General features: G+C 33.2%; 2 protein-coding genes across 3 annotated transcripts; one reads left to right on the top strand and one right to left on the bottom strand.

Annotated features, from left to right (window-relative positions):
- The first annotated feature begins 130 nt into the window (after window positions 1-130).
- Window positions 131-5,654, top strand: LOC110620459 (syntaxin-61). Its single transcript, XM_021764208.2, has 8 exons — window positions 131-470; window positions 1,096-1,176; window positions 1,913-2,026; window positions 3,772-3,885; window positions 4,160-4,350; window positions 4,964-5,054; window positions 5,159-5,224; window positions 5,321-5,654. The coding sequence occupies exons 2-8, from the start codon at window positions 1,123-1,125 to the stop codon at window positions 5,429-5,431; spliced, it is 741 nt and encodes a 246-aa protein (XP_021619900.1). The 5' UTR covers window positions 131-470; window positions 1,096-1,122; the 3' UTR covers window positions 5,432-5,654.
- A 904-nt stretch (window positions 5,655-6,558) lies between these two features.
- On the bottom strand, window positions 6,559-21,479 carry LOC110620246 (splicing factor 3B subunit 3). 2 transcript variants are annotated; one of them, XM_021763896.2, is made up of 15 exons: window positions 21,110-21,479; window positions 20,399-20,533; window positions 20,111-20,190; window positions 19,922-20,005; window positions 17,642-17,729; window positions 17,324-17,484; window positions 15,157-17,158; window positions 14,149-14,459; window positions 13,630-13,942; window positions 13,383-13,538; window positions 13,142-13,283; window positions 12,014-12,090; window positions 8,980-9,119; window positions 7,812-7,920; window positions 6,559-7,285 (listed from the first exon to the last, which is right to left on the bottom strand). In XM_021763896.2, the coding sequence occupies exons 1-15, from the start codon at window positions 21,275-21,277 to the stop codon at window positions 7,091-7,093; spliced, it is 4,161 nt and encodes a 1,386-aa protein (XP_021619588.1). In that variant the 5' UTR covers window positions 21,278-21,479; the 3' UTR covers window positions 6,559-7,090. The 2 variants fall into 2 exon arrangements, with proteins under 2 accessions (XP_021619588.1, XP_021619589.1); XM_021763897.2 differs by having other exon boundaries at window positions 20,111-20,184.
- Window positions 21,480-22,573: the final 1,094 nt, after the last annotated feature.

Below are 22,573 nucleotides of genomic sequence, written 5' to 3'. Positions count from 1 at the left end.
ACAATAGAGACTAAGAGGCCCAATACAACAATACTAGCAAAAGCCCAAACAGAAAGAAATTAAAAACCGAATCCCAAAAGCAAGCAATCCTAGGCAGTTATGAGTCTGACCCGATTGAAGAGGAATCTACATCACAGGCAGATGAAGGAAAATAATGCCGCATACTTCCATCACCATCGGCTCCCATCAATCCAAGACAGAAAGCACGGAGCAATTGGTGTAGCACTATTCTCTAGCATAGACCTGATTTATATGGGCTGGGCTACTTCAACAAAGCCCGTCGTAAAAATAAAAATCGTCTTGCCCACACTCTCCACCGTTTCTCGGATCTTCCTCCGTTCTCGCTCACCGGCGGAACATTCGTTCTCTGTGCATCTCTCTGAAGTAATACCTATTGTTTCGATCTGAGTTGTTGGATCTCTAGAATTTGGACTGCTTCCTTGATCGAGTTGCATGCACATTCACTCCAAGTAATTTCAAATTCAATTAATTTATAATTTGATCGTATTTAGAGTTGATAATCTGAATAGGTAGAGGTTTGGTTTTGATTTTTACTGTGAACAGTCAAGCTGTTCCCGTCTAAATTCAATCTACATGCTAAAAGAACAGTTCTATTAATGAAAGGTACTGTCTGACTTCTATATGGAGGTTTCGAATGAAAAGTAAGTGTTCTCATTGTGTTCATGGAATTCTGTGAGAATGTTTAAGAGAACTTGTGTTCATGAATTTATGCGAATGACACCAATTATTGTGTTCTTTGCTGCATGATGTTTTGTTCCAAGTGCCTTAGTAAGGATTGTCATCAATGCTGGTCCTTTGAAGTTTGAAAGCCCAGTTTAAGTTCTGTGTTTTTGTTTCATATCTCAAGCATGGCAATACTTGTTGTAAGAAACCATTTCTGTATGCATGCTAGGTTTTGGTGGGATCAAATACGTAATCAATTGATTGTGTGTTTGTGTTGATTCTCGCATTTGAAATTAAAAACAAAAAAATGAACATGTAAGTTGATGATATAATTTGATACTTAGCTGGAATACACTGGCATGTTCATGATATTTATATTATTTCTCATTGATAATTGTTTTGTTTATATAGGATAAGCTATAGTTACTGGTCGACAAAATGTCTTCAGCACAAGATCCATTTTACATTGTGAAAGAGGAAATTCAAGAATCTGTAAGTTTTTTGTCGTATTAATTGTCTATTTGCACTTTTTCTTGAAATATAGCTGACATATGTATGTGACTATATATATATGTTTGTGTATAAATGTTCCTTTTAGTTGCAATAGTATCCAAGGGATATATGAAGGAAGTTTATATACCCATATATTTGTCATTGGTGTTCCTTCTGATGTTTGTGTTTTTTTTTGTTTGTTTATTAAATATGCAATTGTGCAGCTTATTTTTTTAGAATTCTTTTTTCCTGATAATAGAGTGTGCTTAGAGAAGAATGCAGAACGAAAAATGGAGTACTTTATTTTTAATAATAATGTGTCTGTTGAAATGCTTTGCGTTTTTTATGTCTATACATATGTATGTTTGTATGTACATATGTACGCGCGCGCGTGTGTGTACATTTACATATTTTCCTCTTTCAGTATAATCAATAATCATCAGAATTGAACGTTACACTTTGAAGTAAAGGACTTAATATGTTAAATAATCTCTCTACCTCTTGAATCCTCAACTCCTCGCCACCACAGGATAAAAGATAGTAACAATATAAAAAGAGGAAAGATCTCTTGCTCCTTCATGTATACCTTTACAAATGTATTTAAGCTTTTGTAGAAATATGTTTCAATTCAACATTTGCAAATATTTGTGGTGATTATGTCTTTTGCAGTTCTATAGTATATTTTCTTTTGGGCTGATTTCCCTAATCCTTCACATTCTTTTGGTGTTTGTATAAGATTGATAAGCTGCTATCTACTTTTCACCAATGGGAACGGGCTTCTTCTGATCCTGAAGACCAAATGCATCTCATGAAGGAGCTAGTTGCCAGTTGTGAAAGCATTGAATGGCAGGTAACAAATATCCTATGATGCGCTCAGAGAAGTTCTCTTGATATTTTTAGCCAGTCTATATCCAATTTCTCTTCTTGCCTTCTTGGTTTGAATGTCTCGAAAGCAAATTAGAAGATAAGTATGTGTAAACCTAAGTTGATTAACCTATTTTTCTTATTGTTCATTGAACTGCATAACTTTAGTAATACAATAGGGGCCAAGGAGAGACTGAGACCCCTGAAATTTTTAAATTTTTGGGTTTAGTGGTAAATTCTAACAAATTAATATTTTATACTACTCTTATCAGATTTTAACGAGGCACTTGATTCCTCAAGTATTTTGAAGTCTTTTAGGGGTTTATTAATATTTTTATATAGAAAACTCCAAATTCTTTATTACCGTAATGGAAAATTAATATCAACAGTAAAATACAATGCCTTTTGCCAGAAAGAAAATCCAACTATCACTGCTTCTTACCCTATGCTTCTCTACATTTTATATTCTCTCTTCACCAACCTCTTTCCTTTGCAATTTAAATTATTAGACAAATCATCAAAAGAGAAATTTAGCACAGCTTGTTTGATTTTTCCCTTCTCGTTATTTTAGGTCTTCTCTTTACCTTTACTCCATTCTCTGCTAACTTTTACACATTCGTATGAAGGCACTCAAAGCTTTAAGTTATACATGACTAAATCATCTTAATTCCCATCTCCTTTTAGCCCCAATGTGTGTTACATGCACCCTTTTGCGAATGTTGTGATTCCTAATGTTGTTGCTTATCATGTTATTAAACATGCATTTAACATCTGCATTTTGATCCAACGTTTCTTGTAAGTAAAGTTGTACCTTAGATGCCCAACGTAGCTGATTTAACCACAGTAATATAAAAGAGACCTTTCACTTTATTAGGGACCCTATGGTTGCATCGCACACCCATTGCACTTTCATCACATTAGTCTTAGTTTGATCATATAAGTTGTATCTTCATCTATTATTTCATTCTTTTGGATGATATAACCTAAATACTTGAATTATTTACAATTTGGCATGGAAAATCTATTGAATTGAACATCACCTCCATCCCTTTTAAGAGAGATAAATTGACTACATATATTTCATCTTACTTCTACTTAGCCTAAAACCCTTAATCTCAAGAGTCCTCTGTAATTTTAACTTTGGTTTAACTTCTTCAATAATCATATATGAAGAACATGTATCGTAGGACGTTATATTGAAAATAACTGGTTAGGCCGCCATACTTAGGTATATAAGTTTAAGAAACAAAGCCGATTCCTAATGTAAATTCACTGTTATTGGACTCATCCATATTCCTTCCTACTGTTCTTATACTCCTTATACATGTTTATAATGAAATTTATATATTTGACATGGATTCCTTTTTCCCTCAACACCCACTAAAAAATTTAGTTCGGTGCACTATCATAAATATGATGTGGACCTGCTTTTTGACTCTCCCTATTAATTTCCAATAATCTTGTTAACAAAAAGATGGGATTTGTTATAGAGCTACTAGGCATACAGCCCAATTGGTTGTCTGTACAAGTAGAGTTCTTAGATGTGCATTCAATCACTCTTTCCCATGGCTTCATCAAGTGACTCATCAGTTTAATGTTACAGATATTTTACAACTTTGGGTGTCTCCTTTATGCTTAAAGATAGGAACCAAAATGCTGCTTCCATATATCTGTGTCTTATAATTGAATGATTTATTTGCAACTGCTGAAAATTTTCTTCATGATTGAAAGGTAGATGAGCTAGACAAAGCAATTGCCGTAGCAGCTAGAGATCCTGCTTGGTATGGGATTGATGAAGCAGAGCTTGAAAAACGAAGAAGATGGACTAGCACTTCTCGTGTTCAGGTACCATCTTCGTGATTTTTATATTGAAAAACCAACAGAAATGTGAATGTATTTCTTTCTTTTTATGTTCTCTTCATTTTCTTAGAGCAGTGTGCCTTAATTTTTATTTGCCAAGTGGCATAACAATAATTTTCTTGTACCTAATTTACTTGCATCGATTATTTTATATGATGTTTTTGCAATGTTGTGCTTTTTGGATGATGTAAAATACTTAGAGCCTTAGGCTTTGGCTTTTCTTTGTATGTATTCCTAAAGGATCGCATCACTTTATCAGGTGGGCAATGTGAAGAAAACAGTTGCAGCTGGAGAAGATGGGAACAGTAATGGGACTAGTGGCATAAGTGGAATGCACAGAGAGTTGATGAGGCTGCAAAATTCTCATCAGGAAAATATATCCAACCCATATGCTAAAGATAATGATAATTTCATACAATCAGAATCAGATAGACAATTACTTCTTATAAGGTAATCTTTTCGTGATTCTCCTTATCCGCTCTTTTTTTTTTGTCTGCAAGTACCTCTGTTGATGTCAGCAAAATCAGCATTCATTTGTTTAATGCATAGTTGTTTTTGTAAGAGTTTAGTATCTTTTTGGGGATTAGATGAAAACAATATTTTACTTGAATATGTGTATAGTTTGGAAGTCCCAATCAGGTCATACTTGAGGTTCTAGAAATAGGTCAATTCAGTTTTTGTCTTCTAAACATTAGGCGGCAAAACATCATTTCTCAAAATGAACTCACCTTCCCTTTTAACTGGCTGTATCAACATTTGGCAATTATTTTATGATTGTCTTGATATCATATAACTAACAAGATGTGAAAGAAGAACAAATGAGAGTCTGATTCATGCTTTTATTAATTTCAAACAATGAGGGCTAATCTTTTGCTGCTTTAATTTTTTGGATGGACTGATGGAGGGATTCAGTTACTGGTGTAGTAAATGTTGATTTCTGCATGGTAAAAAGAATAATTATTGAGCTAGTTTTGGTAAAAGAACTCTTCAGGAAAAGTCTTTATAATTTCTGTAAACCTGCTAATTGACCTCTACTTGATACCTGTACAATTTGGTTATTCAGGCAACAGGATGAGGAGTTGGATGAGCTTAGTGCAAGTGTGGGGCGAATTGGAGGCGTTGGACTGACTATACATGAAGAACTCCTTGCACAGGTTAGATGCATAAAAAGTTATTACTGCATCAAAGCAATCTCAATCAACAGACTGCTTATCCCAAGTTTTTAAGTGCTAAAAAGTCAAACCTTTTGATGATTCAGGAAAAGATTATTGGTGATTTGGGTATGGAAATGGACAGCACATCAAATCGCCTCAATTTTGTTCAGGTAGTCTCTTTTTTTTTTAACGCGCGTGCATGTATGAAAGAGGATCTTTGTTTCTTCTTCAGATGACAGAACTTCATGCTCATTTTATAATTGCAGAAAAAAGTGGAGGTGGTAATGAAGAAAACCGGTGCAAAGGGGCAGATTATGATAATTATATTTTTGATAGTTTTGTTTATTATTTTATTTGTTCTGGTGTTTCTTACTTAAAAAACTGTAAATCAAACCGGTGGAAAGCCTGCGATGCCTGCAAGAGAGCAAAAGCATGCAATGAGGAAAGCAAAAGCGTGATCTAATCAAGTCAAGCCTACAAATGCTATTAAGGTTAGCTTCAAGCTCTTGAAGGTTTTAGTAGCTTGTAAAGTTGACCGACATTTCATATGTAATTACTTTTTTGAGGTATAAATATCATGCGTGGTTTTGTTTCTTTCCATGCATGTGAATTTCATTTTGTAATGTTTCTTAGCTAAAGATATTGAGGTCTCTGCATTTGCTGGATCAAAGAACCTTAGAAAACTTACCATTTAATTTTTACAATTTAATAATAAAAAATACTTAAACAAATAAGAGGATAATGTATATTCGCTCTATCTATCAATTTTTACGTAATCATGTAGGAGTGTCTTTTTAAAAAATAATTTTTAAATGAAAAAACATTAAATTATTTTATTTGAAATAAAAATTGATAAATAATTAATTAAATTAAATTATTGTAAAATTCCTTGATTCTAGGTAAAGATTAAATCAAAGGAGATAGTACAAATAAATTTTTTTTTTCCAAGTTCCATTATTTCAAGTCTTGATTGCGGCCCGCCACCAGCTACGATTTCTATCGATAATAATACACCACGGTCATACGCAGGGGTCGAGACGATTTCATATATAAAAAATAATTCCACAAATATTTTATATTAATTATTTATACTCGATGTCATAATTTTTTTTATTTTATTTTTTATATATATTAAAAATATTATTTTTTAATAATTTTTTAAGTATATCATCTTAAAAATATTAAATTTTATTGAATATTCAAAATATTTTAAATACACATTTAGAAAAATTAACTTTTAAATTGACCAAGATGTTGAAAATAAATTAAAAAATTTACATTTTATTCTAATATAAAAAAATAAAATGAACAACAATTTTAATTTTAAGACGACTAAAAAGGATAATAATTATGGAAATGAAAGAGTATACTTCAAACAGGCCCAATAAAGTGAGATCAATTCAATTGCTAATTTTTTTTTTTTTTTTTTTTTTTAATACTCAGATGGTTTCAGGAGCAGTTCTATGTAGAAGAGATTGCAATAGAAGGAACAACATATTAGATGTGCACAAATAATAGAATATATTATGAATTGAGATGCAGGCAAGAATTTTACAAAAACTATTTGTTTATATTTGTGGAGCAAGAAGGAAAAAAAAATGCCCATCAACTTATAATACATCATCATCATATATGCCTCCCAGTGAAGGCCTTCTCAGGCCTTCTCTTCTACAACAGAAGAAATATGAATGACTATAATACAGAGGTTAGACAGTATGGGGTGTTATAAATCACTTGACATGAAAACAATGACTTCACCCCTGTTTCACATATCAACTCCTCAAATGATGTAACAACTCCAGATAGCCGACACCAAAATATGAACTTTACGCTTCATGTCTGTATCAGTAAGCTCCAAGATAATAATAGCTTCCAACATGGAAGCTGGGTTTGAATATTAATCATGATCCTGGCATTTGAAGAGTTTCAAGGGGCAGATGAAAATACAAACCCCTCTGAAATTTGTTGTGCTACTTTGGAAATAGATCTTATTCATCTTCTCACAGCGAACAAATTAGTTGAGGTGAAAAATGTATTTAACTTAGAGCATAATGGACCCGCTCAAGGAGTTGCACAACTTGATTAACCGGAATGGGGAAAGGAGATTTTGAACCTGTTTTAACGGTATCCAGTTGACCAAGAGGTAACGACAATATTGCCTCTTGCTGTATACTTGTTAGCTCCAAAAACTGAGACAGCACATCACCATCAAGCATCTTAGGTGCTCCAACCTGTCATCAAAGCATAACAAAAAATAGGTAACATAAGCTTAAGAAACAATGGATAACATAACAGGCATACATGCATGACTTCCATAACAAGTGGTGCTTGATATTCTTATAAGATTAAATAAAAAAGCCTGATAGTCCTTCAATCAAATATTCGTATTACAATTCATTCAGATTAAATTAAGTTATGCAAACAATTAAATAATGAATGTACAGATCTCAGTGCAAATAATTGATCTAATGACTCTTAGGCCTGTTCTTTTAAGCTTATAGCAATCGCGTGGCTCGTGCCTAGGTGTATATATATATATATACAAATACACCATCGGATTTAAAATAACATAATGATAACTAAATAAATTTTTGCCCCATCAAATGAAATCATAAATTTATATTAGTATACAAGCTACAGATAACATAGAAAAGAAACAAAAAACCAAAGGAATGAGCATGACATCTTTATAGAGTTATAAATCCTTTAATCAAGTAAAGGACAACAATATCAAACGTTTAATTATATCTTTCTCACCTGGTTTTCACGGCCACGAAACTCTCTATGATCATTTCCCAAAATAGGAGCAGTCAAAGGATGAACTACAAGTCTAGCTTGGACAGCTTCTAGGAGTTCATGTTCTTCCCTGAAATTAGAAATAATAATAATGAAGCATTTATTGAGAATAAAATAGGAAAGAAAAACAGCCCCTGAACTTTTCATCAAAGTCCAAGTAACCCAATTCAGTCTTTTTGGCCAAATAGAATCCAGAACTTTGTGTTCAAGTCCAAATGAGTTTTGACCTAATAAAATATTTTTTTTAAAATAATAAACTTTTTTTTAATTTTTAATATTAAAATTATTTAATATTTTTTATTCTTGAATTTTTTGTATTTTCTAATTTTTATTTTAATCAAAGTACTAAATTTTTTATATTTTAAATTTCAAAACAATAATTTATTAAGTCAGACTTCTTTGAACTTAAAAGGTAAAATTAAGAGTTTATTTTGCCAAAAAGATCGAATTTGACTTATCTGGACTTTGGTGAAAAGTTCAAATGCTGATTTGGAATGTTTGCTGGATAAAAATTCGAACACAAATCAGTTACCATTACCAGAAAGAGTCCATTCAGAACCCACAAGCCAGCCCCTTTCTCCCAAACTTTAATCAGTCCCATCCAAAAAGACCTAAGACTACTTTCATTTGGCGCATATAACTCCAAAAATAAATAAATAAACCACACCCATAATTAGATATTCAAAATACACCAAGAGAACAACCAAAACAACTCGCACAGATTTGTTCCACAATAAAAAAAAACTTGCACTCTGCCACTCTTAAGAAACTGAAGCATAAGGAAGCACAGTTTCCCCAAACTCTCCTCAAGGTCTCAATATTAAGCAATTAAACATTGGCGTTAATTCCCTTCCAAGGAAAAAAAAAAAAGAAAAAGAAAAATGTCACTAATCTTGGACTGCCAAATAGGGACTACTGTTGACCTATTTAGTTCTTAATTAGACAATCCTGCTCAACTCACCAGGGGTGTGATCTTCCAATTCAAACTATCATCAAAATCATAACTGAGGTGACCAAAACCATGACCGAGGTGTTTTTCATTAATAAGTTCACTAGGAATTTTTTCCCTTCTTTTTTTTTTTAAGAGGAAAAAAAATATCATCCTTTCCAGAAAAACATGAATTTATACCTTGTCAAAGGAATGAATATTATTATAATCCCCAAAAGTGTACTGGCCATTATAGTGTTGTTTGAAGCATCAATATTCACACCAATCCCATCACATCCAATCAACACATCATCGGCTGGGAGCTTATATGAAAATGATCCCTGTTAAAAAGGAAAATACAATTGACCAATAGAAACAAAAATGTTAAATGCAGCATTACCACGATTTTACTGCCACAATAAACAGACATTAATGAACTACTTGGGCTCAAAATATGCAAGGGGATACAGGTTCAGAAGATAAATAAAGATAATTGCAAATGCACATTGTGGTGGAAGTACAATCAATTAAGATATCTCCTATCCAATGCTTCATTTCCTAGATGGAAGTATATATGGATCAGAGAAATCATTGAGTTTCACATGATGATACCCAATATGTCTAGAGAGTAGATGTATCATTTAAGTCACCAAATCCTGAAAACTCATTAAACATCCACATCACTGAGGAATTATAATCAACCAAAACTAAGATATTTGGAATTCTAGTAAAAAGAGACACAACAGGCATAAAGAAGAACAGTGGGATGCATCCACTAAAGCTAAAATTTTTCTCTGTTAGTTCTCCTTGGAGTTGTCACCAGTACCTTAAGATTTTCAGCTTGGAATTTTGTGGCGACTTTAGCAGTCATTCACGTTAACTAGGGGTGTAATCGAGCCGAGCCGAGCCGAGCCGAGCTTTGTAAAGCTCAAGCTCGTTTATTAAAAAAGTTTGGAAGCTCGAGCTCGAGCTCGATTCGAGCTCGGCTCGAGAATTAAATATTATAATCGAGCTCGACTCGTGAAAGGCTCGTTCGATTTAATAACGAGCCTAATTCGAGCTCGAGCTCGAAAAGCTCGATTAAGAAGCTCGTTAATAAAACTCGAGCTCGAACTCGGAAAGCTCGATTAAGAAACTCGTTAAAAAAGCTCGAAACCGAGCTCAAAATTAAAAAGTTTGGTTTGAGCTCAAGTTCAGGCTCGAGCTCGAATTAATAATTACACTTTAATCAGTTTTTAATCATCATTAATTTAAATAATATAAAAAAAAGAGAGTGTACATAAAAAAAATTACGTAACACAATTTATAACTAAAATAACACAAATAAATATAAATTCAACAACATAATAAAATTAGATTACACACAAAGTTTAATATCAAACGAATAAAGTTGATTCCAACTTCCAACAGTTGAAACAAGCTAATATAATTTAATTATCTTCATAATCATCTTCATGCTTGTTCAATTAGTTAACTTGAATTTCAATTTCAACATCCATATAACCTTAATTAATTATTATTAATATACTTTGATAATTATTATCATCTTTTATATTGTATGCTTAATTATATACAAAAATTTTTTTATAATTATACTTTAATTTTAAAATGTATATAATTTTTACAACTCAATTTATCATGTAGTACTATAATTTTAAAGAATACTTATTATAATAATTAATATTAATTATTTGTGATTATACATTAATTTTATGAAATTTTATTATAATAATTATATACAAAAGATTTTTATAATTTAATTTTAAAGAATATTAATTATAATAATTAATCTTAATTATTTGTAATTTTCAATACTATAATTTTCAAGTATTTATAATAGTTTAAATTTTATAACTTTATAGTTATTTTTATTTTTTTAATAATATATGAACTTGTTCATAAATTTATTTAACGAATTGGTTCACCAATTTATTTAAACAATATTACTCACGAGCCTATTTAACGAGCCTGCTCGCGAGCCTTCTCAACGAGCCAGCTCGCGAGCCTTCTCAACGAGCCAGCTCGCGAGCCTAAAAACGAGCCAGCTCGCGAGCCTAAAAACGAGCCAGCTCGCGTTAACGAGCCGAATACTATGGAGCTCAAGCTCAGCTCGTTTAAGTGACGAGTCTCAAAATTGAGCTCGAGCTTAGCTCGTTTAAAAAACGAGCCGAACTCGGTCGAGCTTTTATCGAGTCGAGTCTCGAGTAGCTCACGAATAGCTTGGCTCATTTACAGCCCTAACGTTAACAAGGATGAAATTTGTTTTGCATTGTCTATGCATCAAAGGCTGCATAGAAACAATTATGGACAAGTTGAAGTTCTTTTGACACACAATTTAATTTTATCTTCAAAGAGTTATTTTGAAACAATATTATATTGGACTAACCAATAGAAGTGCATAATTTGAATAACAAACCAAACAGTCATTATAGATTTTTTTAATATATAATAATAATAATAATAATAATAATAATAATAATAATAATAACAACAACAACAACAACAACAATAATACATTCTTTGGAATCTTATACTCAAACATACATCCCTAGTAATAATACATTCTTTCAAAAAGTTCCGTCTAAATAAAATCTAGAGCCACTAAAATCTCTCACTACTTCCACAAGCCATCCTAGGCTTGCCCTTTACTTTCTTATCTCCTACAACCTCAATGTGCCCAGGTTTAATACATTTACTGGTCAACAATACACAATCAAACCACCTACTTCTACCTTCTTAACTTCTTTTTAACTATTGATACATTTATTTTCAGACCAGTATAACCCCATGGTGCACAAGCATCCAATCCCATGAAATTACCCAAATAAAGGTATTAAAGTTTATCATAATGTTCAATTAACATCATATGATGCCTGATATGAAATGTTGGAAAGCCCTTTACTTTTAAGGTAATGCTCTTCAACTAAGGTATGAAATCCCTTCACTTTCTAGCTTCAATGAACACAGCAAGGACAACACCCCCAAAGACTAATGAGCATGTGAACAATCGTTTCTTTTTCATTTTTGTGGTTCTTTGGAAATGAAACAATCATATCCTTTACTTTTGAGATAATTAATGGGAGTTGCACAAATTCTAGTTTGTATTAACAAATGCCTCTGCACAGCCCAAAGGAGGAGGAGGAGGAGGAGAAGAAGAAAAAGAAGCATGCATTACCTTCTTAATGCTCATCGTAATATGAAGAGGAGGAAGAACAAGAAGATGAAGGAAGATTACCTTCTTAATGCTCATGGCTATTTCACCCATATAATATGCACAACTCAAAGTCAAGTTACATTCTGGACTTGCATTACCTGGAATAGAGTTATATGCAATATTAGGAAACCAACACTTTAAACTTCACCAAACAGTAAAATTAAATTAAAGCAGCATGCTTAAAACACTTTTGCATTCTTTTTCTTCATCTCATTAGTCCATCATTATCATTGCTATTATTGGTTTGGGTCATCGATAAGTGGAATAATACTAAGCCTTGTCCATACTTTAAGATCTTCAGTGACCAAATTTACTGCATAGACTTTTATTAACCAAAACTTTTGACAAATGTAATTCCCACAGCCAGAGAAACGTAAACATTTTGACAGAAAAAAAAATATGAGTTACTAATTTCTGTCATTCTCCTTTTTTACTATGTTCTGATAAGTAGAAAAAAAGGAAAAGGAAACACAAGGACATTTTCCTTTACCTTTGTTTCAGATAGCAAGAAAAAAGGAGCCAAAAAGAAAATTTGGGTAAAGAATTGCACGTGTGATCAACCAAAAAGAAATTCCCCCCAAATTCGGAGGAAAGTGAAGATTTAGCATTTACCTAAACACACAAATTTCAAGGAAAAAATTAAGGACAAATAATATGTCACTTATTATATATAATTACTTTCTTTTTCTGCCCTCTCAAAATTTTATCCAAAGAAATGAAAGGAAAATAAATTTCCTTTCTCCCTAGTTCTTCCTTTAATTTCTTCATCTCTGCTTTGTAATGTTCCAAAAAAGAGGGACAGTCCACATGTAACGGATCACAAATAATGACCGACATTGAAATTGCATATTTAGCATGGAATAATCCTATCAATTGCCAATGAAAGGAAGATCATGTTTATTTTGGAATCAAATTAAGAACCCAGTCACATAAAATGACAGTCAAGAACATTTGTATCCAGTTATATCTGAAGCACCAGTCCTGAAAATTTCTGAATTCAAAATGATGCTCATATCATCATTTCATAAATATGAGTGCCAGCATCCAATTACAAGGTATAGTAATCAAGTGGATTATAAGAGTCAGTGTGTGTGCGCACACGCGTTATAATTGCCTGTAAATACAGCTGAGATTTAATTTAGGACTTACGTTCTGAAATATTTGAACAAGACAAGACAGCAATGCTTCCCTTACGATCTGAAACCACTGCTGTATCAGCATCCATAAGGACACAATCAGCAACTAATCTCTGTGATGGGTCACAATACACTTGCTCCAGTTTTCTAGTATCCTTTTGGGAGGGGAGGTAAAAAAGAAGCAACAGTCAGGACAATCCACAAACTTCACAATAAACTGAAATTAATGGAAGAAAAAACTGCTATTGACCTACCTCATGATAAGAATAAAAAAGGATGCCATCGCGGCAATCACCAACAGCAATTCTAGTGAAATGTGCAGTCAATGATATTATGGTAAAACGTGTCCTTGCTATAGCAAACTTTCTCACTCTTTGGGGATTATCATTCGGAAAACCACATACATAGAACTGACAAAGAATACCAATATGTTTATCAGTAATTGATGATCTATGATTCACTCTTCCATCTTAAAATTAAATACATGATTTTGCAACTTACAGCACTACCAGCAGAAGCCAAGAAGTAATGATCAAGATAAGGACAGATTGCAAGTGCCATTCCAGGCCACTTGGTTGAATATGCCAATCGTAACTGCCATACTTCAGTTTCTTCAAGTTTGACTCCATCACAGCTACCGTCTGGGCTACTGCAAAGACTACTGCTCGATAGCTGTTCAGCAGTATGACCAACAACTTCACGAAATGGTGAAGTTCGTTGAGAAGATGATCCAGCCTTTGAACAGAACGTCATCGAACCACTGTCTGAATTTTGCAAGTGTTCAAGGCAGAGGACTATTAGACGGCCCTTGGTACTGTTGAAGAAATGTCAAGTTAGGAAATCCTGATTTCAGGATAAATTGGGAGGAATGCTGCTAAAATCAATCACATTGATGTTTAGACCCTTAGAAACTGAATAAAATCTTGAATTCTAGCAAAGTTACATAGTTAAGCCATTCATCATTAGAAAAAATGTATATTAACAAGTAAAGAACAATAAGGCATGAATCCGATGATACACCTCTCAGCTTCACCACTTGGCATTATAGCTGGACCAGAAGAAAGACTAGTTCCAATAACCAAAACCTGCTCATTTCCAACCCTCACCAATGCCATGGATTTTCCTGTTTCTCCAGGTTCAAGTTTAAAACTTGATACTATTGAACCATTGAGGGGATCAACACAACAAATGTCAGATGAACTTGTGTCATTGCCAAGTTCAGTTCTCATCACGAGTAACAACCGACTTTCACTATGGTAAAGGACCTTCCGTGGGGTACCTCCAAGATGAAACTTCTGAAAATTGAGCCTCTTACTGTGCACCATTTCGACCTGAAGTGTCATGAAATCAAAGATTGACTCCCAATCCATGCAAAATAATACCAAGAAATCCACATGAAGACAATATTCAAGATCAAAAAGGATACCCGAGACCACCACTTCATAATCTTTAGAAAAAACAGAACTTCTAGAAACTATATTGACATATACTTGTTGTAAGGAATAGAGAAGCAAACACATATGCACACACAGTAATCTACATCCCCTTAATACTAATCAAGGATAAATCTCACTAATGTCCCATGTGGACAAGATGTCTCATCACTTCTGAATTGAACTCAGACATACTAACGAGTCCCAGAAAATCTCATGGAAATTAGTCATTAATTACTAAAACCCATTTAAAAAGTCTCAGCAAAAGGATTTCTTAAATAATCAGCTCTTAATTCTAATTATGGTGCAGTAAGCTCTTAAGTCTAATATGGTGCAGAATACAGAAATTAAACTTGCTCCCTCTATTTTTCTGCATCATTCACCATCAACCAGTCAATAAGCACAGAACAAGCATACACACATTAGGAATTTCACTATGACATTAGCACAAATAACCTTCACGTAGTTATGTCTTCATCAGCATAACGCTCTACATATGCTTCTTATGAAACATAGCCACAACCAGCTGAAAAATAAGCAGTCTCAACGAAATGAAGCCATGCAATTAAAACATTACAAAGGAAATAACTCTTACCAAATGTAGACTGTTCTCTGCAACAAATAAAATTCCCTTTGGGCAATCAGCTGAACATACAGGCGTGGCATGAGTTGAAGGCTGAAACGAGATTGATGTATAAGAGAGGCTGTGGCTTGCAGTTTGCAATAACCATGGTCTATCACTGAGTGCAATCATGTCTGCATCAAGAGAATCACTCAGGGGTACAAGGAAAACAGGCGTAATGCCAATTCGACGGGTGGCAATCAATTGAAGATTGACAGGTAGATCATCCATCGTCTTGCTTATTAAGTCAACACCACATGTCTGTGACTCAAAAGATATTGCAGGCACATTTGATAAAACACCATCAGCATTTTCCATGCAGGAGTCAATTGGAAATCCATAACGTGGTAATCGTAATGAAGACATCGAAGAGGCAGGAGGCCACTCAAACCGAAGCAGCATTCCATTCCTCAAACCAGAAAGGACATAAGACCGATCAACCAGTACAAGTCTTACATCTTGAGGGATGCAACCACTAATAGCAGTTCCCAGAGTATTTGTTAATGAGATTGTCCCACAGGCTAGAACTTTTAGGCCCTCATCAGGCACAAAAGACACAACTTCCACAGAAGGCCGATGTGTGCCAATAACAAAGGTAGTACCAATGTCAACCCCAACAGGAAGGGTACTTGTACAGTCATCATCCACAAATTTGCTAGAATTTAATCTTCTTCGTTCAAAATGTTTTTGAGGTATCGAAATGCAGGATAGCTCGTTCAGCAATCTCAAACATTGCATTTCATACATCTCATAACGATAAGTTGAAAGTAATCTGACCCCAAGAATGTATAAAAAGCATGGATTAGAAGTAGATACAACAATGAAATCATGTCCAACGGCCCCTAAACTGATGCTCATATTATCAGGAAACCAAGATGTGCAAACTGGAGAAGACAGAGGTATACCTTCAGCATGGGCAACCTTGGTGGGCAAACAAAGCTGAACAGCAGTTCGGTGAATTTGGACAAGCAAACCATCACCGACAAGTCCACATGCCAAAGTACAGACATCAGGCTGGAAGCCAACTGAATCAGTCACATCAGTGAAGCTCACTCCAACAGATAGCACCCTGGTCTCTTCAACAAAAGATAGCACGAGAAAAGAATGATACAAGTCAGTTACTTTCATTCGAAGTGTCCAGGTACCAGTAATGCCTTGATATATAGATGCAGTCTTTAGAAGCTTTTCAACACTTATGCCACTCCTAATGATCCTTAATGACCCTTCAGGGGCCACACCACAACAGGCATACATTTGATCACGTTTCTCATCTTGGTAATCCACAACAGACATATCCAAGATTGGTGCAACATTTTGAATAGGACTTGTATGTATTAGTTTTCCGTTTTCCACTTTCAAAACAAGCCCATCCCCCATCTCTACAGTAGCAGCCAGGAAACCACCATCAACCCACAAAAGTGACTTGCATGGTAGACCCTTGTACAGACAATCAGAAAGATTGACTTTGAGGCCCTCTGGATCGAAAGAAATTTCAATCATAAAAAACTCTCCTGTGTCTATACAAAAGATCATCCTAGGATTTTTATTAACTTCTGGTTCCCAACTCCAAGAGCACACATATTTTGAGGCTGATTTTACATTGCCGCCTTCACTATCTATACACATGGGGTCATAATCCCGAAGCTCCAATAAAGCACATGCAGCAACATTGAACAAACCATCATCATCAACATCATGAACTCTACACGGCTCTTCCACAAAAGTCTGCTCTTCAACTGAAGCGGGCAAGAAATTTAAGCTTGTTCGATAGACACAAGAGGGGTTGTGAGCATCTCTAAGATCCATTAAGAGAGCATCACCAACCCTGAATAAAAATGCAAATCCATTGGAATGAGGAACTTCAATAATATCATGTGCTATCGGTCCAGCTTCAACATACAGTGAAATAACATTTATAGTCTGTTCTCTAATGTTCCATCCCAATAACAGAAGCTCATTTAGGAGTGCACCCCTCCTGCAGAAGTCCAAAAATATCAATTTAAGTCTAAATTTACCTTGGCAGAACACTGCCAAAGTGCAAATGAGGAAGAGTTTCTTCCTACTCGTCTTTTGACATGACAAAAGAAAACATGATTGGAAGTTCCCCAAACAATAGTATACACATACTCAATTGTCATACCTATTTAGAATAATGGCTAGTACAGGATTATGCTCCTTACTTGATTGACTAGAATCCCTTGAAATGAAGCACATGCTCCATATGGTACCAGAGATACTTGGCCTCTGGATAATTCTGGTGGAACTTGTATGTCCCTCATTTTCAGGAGGATAAAATATTTGCTGGAATTTTGGCAGAAGAGAACATTTCAATACATGCATATGAAATCTTTATGTCATTGTGATAAACTAATAGAATAAACTCTTCTTGTATTGTTGAACATAAAAAAAAAAATCTATTATAAAATTTGTGCAGAAAGAGAATAGAGATAGAATCAACCTTATCAATGATATCACTGGCCCCAGATAAAGAAAGGGAGAATAGAGCCAATCGATCCACATACGCACTGGTAGCAATAAAGCATCCACTGCAATTCAAAAGCAAGAAACTCAGGAACAAAATAAGAAAATAGATGCAGATTTTTTTCCTGAACCTTATTCAGGAATTCCCATTCAAGCTCACACACAGAAACAAATTGTAAACAAAAGATAACCAGGAAGTTTACGAAAAAAAGAAATTCATGTTGATCTTCAGCATATTTGTAAAAGCAGTTGATGAGTTGCCCATAGCCATTAAAGGCTCAAGGCGAAGTAAGGCACCAAAGGGTCTTGGAGGCAAGGTGCAAGCATGCCCAAGTGACGTGAGGCACAAAAAATTTTTTAAAAAAAAAAGATCATAAAATAAATTATCTTAATATAATATTAATCACATATGAAAAGTTTTTCCAATGTATCATTTATTTCATTATTCACTTTTATTTTTTTGCACCACTTGAAATCTGAATTTTATTTTTAATCAAATATAATATTACAATGATAATTTTAATTTCCCATTACATTATAATTTTTACTTTTTCCTATATATTTAATTTCAAAATACCTCATCAAACATCATTTAAAATAATTTAAATTGAAATTTATAAATCCATTAGTAAAAACTATATATTTAATATAAAGATATTTAGAGTTATTTTAACTTGTGTAAAATAATTTTCTTTTTAAAAAAAATTACGCACAAGAAAATTTAGAAAAACTTTAGATTAGATTGAGACCCAAAAAAAATATTAAAAAAGAACTTCTAAATTAAATTTAGACTACTAGCCTTTAAACCCATCTTAATAGTAATACTATTGTAGGCTTATTTCTTTTCTTTTTCTTTGTTGTGACTTGCGACATGCGTTGAAGAACTGGCCAAAAAATGACCTGGATGGCGCCTGAGGTCACTGAATGCTGGCTTCAATCTCTTCTTCTTCTAAGTTACTATCTGCATGTGGATAAGGGAAAAAAGTTTGGGGGGGGGGGGGGGGGAAGCAGCATTATGTACTATTAGGGGTACTGATAGATCGCCTGCCGCCTCCTGGTGTCTCCAGCAACGGGTCTCTCGCCGGGTGCGCCTTGTGCCTCAGGCACATAATAACAGTAATTTGCCAAAAGAGCATAATCATTGTGGCTCTGTGTTTCTTATTCCCTTAAATAACAAGACATCGTACGTGTAAGTTTATTCAGAAATAATTAATGTTTTGCTGTAGACAGACAAGTCCTTCCACTCCTATCTCATTTGCACTCTAATGGTCATTTTGGGAAGGCAAAGGCACCGCTGAGGCACGGACCTTTATTCAGTCTCTTTTTTTTTGCTTTATTCAGTCTTTAATTCATCATAGTGTGGATAGTAATCTATGGAAAAGGATGCCTAATAACATTTGCCTGTGTTTGGTTTGGTAGTTGGGACCACTAACAAATGACTAAAGGTGTCTGACAGCAAAAATTTTGATGCTCATCATTTAAGATTTTAGAAAACAAGCACCAACAGCACAAAACTGAGTTATTCATTCTCAACAGCCATGTTAAGGTTGATGCCAATATGGAGTATTTGTCACCTTATCAAGGAACTTTTCAGCCCTATGTTGCCTTTTGAGTATTTTTGCAAGTTAAAACGTGCCAAAAGTCTCTTCCTCAGCAAAGTGATTCCCTTTGTTACTTCCTCTCAAGCTTGTTTCTGCAGATTTCTTGTCAAGTAGCTTGCTCGTCCTGATTATGATGCTTTTGATTACTGAAAAGGAATTTTGAACTTTGAATCCTTCTCTCTTGGACTCTTATTTGCAGTTCCATTTTCCAAAGTCAAGTTCTTTTCAACCACGGGGGAATGGTACAGGATACTAGGGATTTTAGAAACAAGTATAGAAAGTAGAGTTTTATTTTAATTAGGATTTTGTGTGATCTATGATCATTAATTAGTGTTGCATATAGAGTTCCTATTAGGATTACAATTTACAAATATTCTATATATAGACCTAAGTTGGATGTTACCAAACCACCTTAATCGACCTCCCTCATTTTATCCCCAATTTGTGCTACATGCACTGTCCAATGTATTTGGTCATTCCTATTCTTATCTATTTTTCAAGTTATCAGACATCCATCTTAATCTCCACATAAGGCTAATTTCATAACTGGTCCTATTTGCAAGTCTGATTAGTCAGTAGATTAAATTGCCAAAAAAATGGCTTTTCTATAGTTATGGCCAATATAAATAGGAATTGGAATCTGCAAAGCAATTTACCTGGAATCAACAGCCAGCATTCTTCCTAGTTGTTGTCTCGAGTTTCCAGGATTGGAAAGTTGAACATGTGTCAAAGGAAAGAACCTTAAAAAATATTTAGAAAAAAAGTGTCAGCAACAAGGAGATGAGCTTTCCCAACAAGAAGTAAGAAATCTGTGTAAAAGAATTATTGAATCATAGAAACAGAACCTATGCATTTCACTGCAAAATGTGAGAAAGGATAGCTTCCCAGAATCAGAAAGAACAGCCAAAAGGTCTTTTCCCTGCATCTTCAGAAGAGAGAAGGGGAAAAAATGTTCAGAACAACCATGTTATACCTTGCATGGAAAATATTCAATATAAATTACATGTTTCTTCATATGGTACCATGTTGACTTGTTCTGCATCATTCAAATACATTTTTTTTCCTTAGGTTATTGAAAAAAAAAATAGAAACAGAAGTCACAAAATAAAGTTGAACTTTGGAAACTAATGAACCTGTGGGCTTCGCGCATGGAACTTATCATTCCAAGGTATGACAGCAAGATCTTTAATGGTGCCAAATACAGGCTGCTCACAGATAGAATGTACAATTCCATCAGCATCGATTATTACCAACTCTATAGATGTCTCCTGCATAATAATAACTGTCAGTTTAAACTAATAACATGGAGATCAGAGGGGGAGACAAAATAAGGTGGAAAGGAAGAAGGAAAGTCTACTTTCTAACCACACAATGATACATTTATAAATTCTGATGACCATTCATATCTTCCTTTTTTTTTTTTTTTTTTTTTTGGGGGGGGGGGGGGGGGGATGGGGGAAGGTGTGGTTGGAAAAGCTCTATGTGCCAATTAAGCAAAAGGGTACAGGCCATGTTTCTAAATTCTGTTGAGAATTATAAGAGAACCAAGTAATGGACCTAGAAGCTCAGTGTGTTCTTCTCGGAAAGTAAAATATGCTAGTGAGGAGTTCTCTGTTAATCAATAAAGCATAGCTCTTCTTCAAAATTAAATTGTTCAACAAAAGAAATCACTTTTCTTTTGACATGTACTAACTAATAAACCAAACAGAAAAGTCAAGTAACTTAAGAACTAAAGTAGACATAGTAACTAACGTCTAATAGCAGCATAAGCACACAAAAAAATTCCCAAAAATAATACACCACTTAATAGATTGAATGAGGAGAGAGAGAGAAAGAGAACTAACTTTGCCAAAAACGATGTCGGAGGAGGAAGGAGAGCGGAAATGGCCGTAGACGACCTGAAGAACAACGCTTCCTCTGAGAACGCACTTGGCCAGGTAGTACGCGCCATTTGCTGAAGGAGACGACGATCGGGACTTAGCATTTGAGCACTCCTCCTCCGAGACAGCCATTTATGTTTCTAGAACTCCGGCAACGAAAGTAGGGTTTGGAGCACTGTTTGTTTCTCGAGAAAAATGGAATTTTCTAGGGATGATGTTGGTTTTGTACTGGAAATGGAAGCATTTTCATTGTCCCATGTGTTGCCCTTAGAGCATAACATGTGGTTCCATGAGGTAGAGATCTTTATCTTTCGTCCAATCTCGCTTCTCACCCCTGGCCCGGAGGGATCATAGGACGAAGGGTAGTAATTTTTAGTTTTTCACTGTGGTAACTGCTTTTGAAGTTATGTTTTATCTTCAATATACTTAATTTTGAATAAAAAGCCCCATTTTTTAATTTATTATAATTATTTAACTTTTTAAATTAATTTTAATTAAATTTAAATTAATTTAAACAATACACTATATATTAATATTTTTATCATATAAATAATTTAATTAATTAAAATTAAATTTGAATTAAAATTTTTAAATTCTATAATTATAATATTTAATTTTTTTATATTTAAATAAAAATTTTAATTAAGGATTTTTTATAATTAATAATTTAAAGTCTTAATTAAAGTTTAATTCAATATAATTAAGTTATTTATATGATAAAAATAATAATATATAGTGTGTCATGTAAATAAATTTAAATATAGTTAATATTAATTTAAAAATTGTTATAATTATAATAAATTTAAAAATTAAAAATTTTTATTTAAAATTAAAAATTTAAGTTATAAATATGAAAACTATAAAAGTTTTTTTGGGCAATAAATTATTTTACATTACTCTTATTTAATAATATTTTTTATTTTATTTTTTATATATTAAAAAAATAAACGACAGTTTATTTTTTTTATTTAATAAAATATTTATTTTAGTTCTCATATTTTAAAAATATTATAATTTAACTCTTAATATTTAAAAAAACTATAATTTATTTTCAACCGTGTTAATCTCTTATTTATTTTAATAAAAATAATTAAATTATTTTTTAATATATATTTTTAATTTAAGATAATATAATTCTTCAAATTTAAATAAATCTACAATAAAGTCTCTATAATTTTTTAAATTAATTTCTATATTTTATAATTATTTAAAAGTAAAATTTCAAAATCAACTTCAATATATTTAATTATTTATAAATAATTCTTGTATTTTATAATTAAATATTTTGAAATAAATTATTTTAATTTTATGAATTAATCTCTAAATAATTATAATATTTAAAAATAAATTTCATATTTTATTTAAATCGGTGCTTTTAATATTGGAGTTATTTATCAAAGGCTTTATATTTTTATAAATTAATTTTTA

The sequence above is a fragment of the Manihot esculenta genome, chromosome 8 (genome assembly GCF_001659605.2).
Source record: "Manihot esculenta cultivar AM560-2 chromosome 8, M.esculenta_v8, whole genome shotgun sequence".
In the NCBI taxonomy this organism is placed as follows: Eukaryota; Viridiplantae; Streptophyta; class Magnoliopsida; order Malpighiales; family Euphorbiaceae; genus Manihot; species Manihot esculenta.
Note: the sequence above shows the minus strand (reverse complement) of the source record. Positions and strands in the feature narration are given on the sequence as shown.